Genomic DNA, 4,083 nt, shown 5'->3' on the forward strand with positions numbered 1-4,083 from the left:
GGGAACCAGGACAGGGCTGGGGGGGCTCCTCCACCGCATTTTTCCCTGGAATTCGTTTCTCCGCCGCCCTGGCACGGGAAGGACCCGGAGAACCGGGGAGGGGCGGGTGGAAAATCCCCCGGGGGGGTGTCGGCTCCCATCGGAGGAGTGGCCTTAGACGGGGAAAGAGCTTGTGCTGCAACCAGGCTTGGCCGAGGCTGCTTTTCTGCAGAGATAAACCCGTCCCACCCCCTCTCCCCTCCCCGGCCCCGCCTGGGCCCCGGAGGAACTGAGTCAGGAGAGAAAAATTCCAGTTCCCTCCTCGATCTCCTCCCTCCGGGCAGGGATGGAGCAGGGACAGGGCTGGCCGGGGGCTCCTCTCGCGGGGATGGACAGGAGATGGAGAGGAGAGGAGGGAATGTGGGGCTTTTCCCACTTCCAGAGCCTCCAGTTTCTAGGGAAGGGCAGTGCGGGGAGAGCCGGGGGGGAATCCCGCCCTTCCCATCCCAACCTCGGCTCCCGGGGCCTCCCTGCCACACCCTGCCCTTCATGAGGCTCAATTCAGCCTTTTTTTGGTTAATTTGAGAGGTGCAACTTCCTCCCACCCTCAGCTCTTGCTTCCTCTTCCCCCTTCCCAGTGCTGGGGGTGGGGGCAGAGCCCCGAGCCCGGTTATGGGCAGGGAAAGAGTGGGAAAAGGGAGGGGAACAACACAAATGCCGCTCCTTAGACCCCTCCCCGACCCGCAGGGACCCTCTGCCCTCTGTCTCTGCCCACTCTTCCCATGCCCAGGCTCCCTCCCCCGCGGAACTTTGAGCCCCAGCTCAGCCTTGGCACCGCCCGCCCTCTCCGGAGCCGAGCCCGTCCGGCTTCAGCTCGGGGGCTTTTTGCAGGAAAAGCTCCTCTGCCCTCCCCTGTGGAACCCCCTCCCTGTCCCCACGCCCGCAGGGACCCCCCGCCCTCCGTCTCTGCCCCCCTTCCCACACCCAGACCCCTTCCCAGCAGAGCCCAGCTCAGCCTTGGCACCGTCCGCTCTCTCCGGAGCCAAACGCGTCTCGCTCCGGCTCTGGCAAGAAAAGCTGCTCTGCTGCCCCGTTCCCCCCCCCCGGGGAACCCCCTCTCCGTGCCCATCCCGGGGGTCCCGGCTGGCTCACCATGGCTGGGCTGGGAGGAGGCTCCTCTCTGGGCACGGCCGGGTGGGATGTGACGGATCCGGAGCGGGATCGGGGCTCTCGGGACTCTCCGGGCGCGGCCCCCGCCCTGCCCAGCCCAGCCCAGCCCAGCCCCGGCTCGGTTGGGCAATCCCGGCTCTAACGGCGGATCCGGACCTGCCCCCGCTCCCGCCTTCGCCTCAGGAATGTGCCGGGCCCCTCCTTGGGCTCTCCCGAGTTTTGCTCCTCGCAGTTATTCGCGCTCAGGTTTTCTCCTCCTTCTCTCCGTTTTCGCCCCCCACCCCCGGTCCTTGGGAACATCCCTGTCGGCTCCCTTCCTTCAGTCCTCGGGGAATCACAGGGAAATCTGTTCCCCCCCAAAGCTTCGCAGGAGTCCTGGGATCTGGGACAGCTCTTCGGGAATTCCTCTTTGGGACAGCCCAGAGTAGCACAGAGGGAAGCAGCGAGGAACCGTCCCCGAGATATTTTCCTTTCCAGCCCTGATTTTCTGCCCCCAACTCTTCCCCCCCCCCATATACAGGGGAAAAAAGCACCTCCTCCCACAACCCCGCCCCTCCCGGACTGAATTTTCCAAACCTGGGAGCCGAGGGCAGGAAAACTCCCGGATTTTACAAACTCCCCTTTCACAAAACCCGAGCAGGAAAGCGGCGTTTCCGCCTTTGCCGGAGCAGATCCCCGAGGGAGCCGCGGCCAGGGGGGGATTTGGGGCCGTTCCCGGCAGCTGCTGAGGGGGTGTTTTTTGCAGCCCAGGCCTTGGCCCCGGTCGCAGACACACCATCTGTGCTGCCATATGTTTGTCACCAGGACGTGTGACCGTCGCGTGCGCCGAGGGGACAGCGCCGGGAGCGGCTCCGACCCTCGGGAATCCCTCTGGCACCAGCTGGGAGGAGGATGTGGGCTCATAGCGGGGGGGGTTTGGTGGGATTTCCAGCGGCCCCCGCCTGCGGGAAGCACCCGGGATTAGAAGGAATGTGTGGTGTGAACCGGGAATGTGTGATGATCCCACCCGGGAACGTGTGATGATCCCACCCGGCAACGTGTGGCTCCCCCCCAGCCCTCCCAGATCCTTGAAAAGCAGTGGAAGGATGAAGGCTGGCACCTCTCAGTGCAGTCATCAGCTGTTTATTCTGATTTTTCATGCAATACATCAACGTGAAGAAGAAGAAGAACCCACAACCCACCACCCACCACCACCCTGAGGTGACCTCGACATCACTTGGCTGCTCCAAACCCTCCCCGAGGCTGGAGCTGGGATTCTGCTCGGCTGGATTTGGTGTAATAGTCCACGAAAGTGGGATTTTTTCCCAGCTTTGGGGACTTCCAGGCCCCAAAATGAGGATTGTTGAGCTACTGGGATTTTTTTTGGCGTTGCAGAGCAGAAGCTGGTGAGAACCAGCCACGGGGAGATGTGAGCACAGGGTGGAAGAGAGGACAGAGACACCAAGGACAGAGAGACCCAAGGACTCCAATTAGAGCGGAAAAAGTGACTAAATACTGTATTTTGGTGGAGAAGCATCACGCAGGGAAGCAGATCCGGGGGTAACTCGAGGATTTGTTACGTGGAAACCCCCCCAAACCCACTTGACACCCTCTCAAGGCACCTCATGGACCCTTTTGAGTGGATCACTTCTGTCCCTAAAACCGAAACAGGGCACAAAATGATCCTCAAAAAGACCCCGAGAAGCCCCACCAGCTTCCCCCCCCTAAGATGCTTTGGCTCCATCCCCTGCGGGACCGTTCGGCTCCTCCCGGGAGCTCAGGAGCCCGGGGGTTCCCTGGCCCTGCTTGGTGCCAGGACGCGGCTCCTCCTCCCGTGCCACTTGGGCATCACCCCCTTGCCGGGGGCTCCTCTTGCCAGTCTCCTCCTGGCAGCTCTTTTCCGGGGGCAGAAGCTCCAGGTCCTGGCGGGCGCGGCCGGTTCCTTCTCTCCGGGCTCGGCTCCCGTCGGCATCCGGAGCCTGGAGCAGAGGTGGGCAACCCTTGGCCTTCCTGTCCTCACGCTCCCTCACCTGGCAGCTGGATCCTGGCTCCCCGGGGACCTTCTCCCTGGCAGCTTTGGATCCATCTCCCTGGGGCTGATTCTTTTCCGTGTCGGGGACCTCCTTGGTCTTGGCCCTGCAAGGGTCTCCTTTAGCAGCCTGGGGCTGGGGAGCTCCTTCCTTCACCCCTGCTCTGAGCTCCCTCGTGTCCTCCTGGCAGCTGGAAGGCGGCACTTGGGGCTCCCCAGGCTCTCTCTGGTCCCCCCGGGGTGGTGGCTGGGGGTGGCTGCTCCTGTCGCAGGGGAGGGTGGGTGGCTTGGCGGACACGAAGCACTTCCTGACGCAGAGGGGCTGCCCCGGGTCCCCGGGCTGGTGACAGACGATCTCGTAGGTGGCAGCGCCGGGGTCTGCCCCGTTCTGGATCACGTGCACCAGGTAGGCGACGGTCTGGGGGTCGCAGGGCTGGGGGACCACCCGCACCTCCGGGCGCTGCGCGGGGTCAGCGGGGACGTATCGGACCCGCAGGTCACTCACGGGCCCTTCCTCCCCCGGGGGGCAGAGGTCCCTGTTGTCCACCTCCACGGTTTGGAAGGGGATTCGTCCTTCATCCACCTCCTGTTCTTCTTCTTCCAGCACCTCGAGTGTGGTTTCCTTGCGGGTCTCCCTCCGGTCGATGGTGACCCCTCTCTCCTCCCTGTCCCGTGTCCGGCGGCTGCGGCGCTCTGAGACCTCCAGCTCCCGTTGGATCCTCTGCTCCAGCACAGGCTCTTCCCTCTCTCTTCCCTGGAGAATCCTCCTCTCCTCTCCACACTCACGAGGGCGTTCCCTTCTTCTGAGCTCCTCACGGGGTTCCAGTTCACGGATCTCTCTGTGGATTTTCACATCAGCTTCTGCTGCTGCTACTCTGGTGTCTCTTGTCCTTTCGTACCTCACTGACTCACGTTCTCTCCTTCCA

At 63.4% G+C, this 4,083-nt stretch overlaps 1 protein-coding gene across 1 annotated transcript in view; it reads right to left on the reverse strand.

Annotated features, from left to right (window-relative positions):
- S100A11 (S100 calcium binding protein A11) overlaps positions 1-1,264 on the reverse strand; it is a 2,062-nt gene extending 798 nt beyond the window's left edge. Inside the window, exon 1 of the mRNA XM_027705363.1 lies at positions 1,132-1,264. Within this exon, the coding sequence (XP_027561164.1) occupies positions 1,132-1,134 (3 nt within the window). The 5' untranslated portion in view covers positions 1,135-1,264. The remainder of the gene's footprint in view (positions 1-1,131) is intronic.
- Between the last annotated feature and the right edge of the window lie 2,819 nt (positions 1,265-4,083).

Source organism: Neopelma chrysocephalum, unplaced genomic scaffold (genome assembly GCF_003984885.1).
Source record: "Neopelma chrysocephalum unplaced genomic scaffold, ASM398488v2 Primary Assembly neopelma1_325, whole genome shotgun sequence".
NCBI lineage: Eukaryota > Metazoa > Chordata > Aves > Passeriformes > Pipridae > Neopelma > Neopelma chrysocephalum.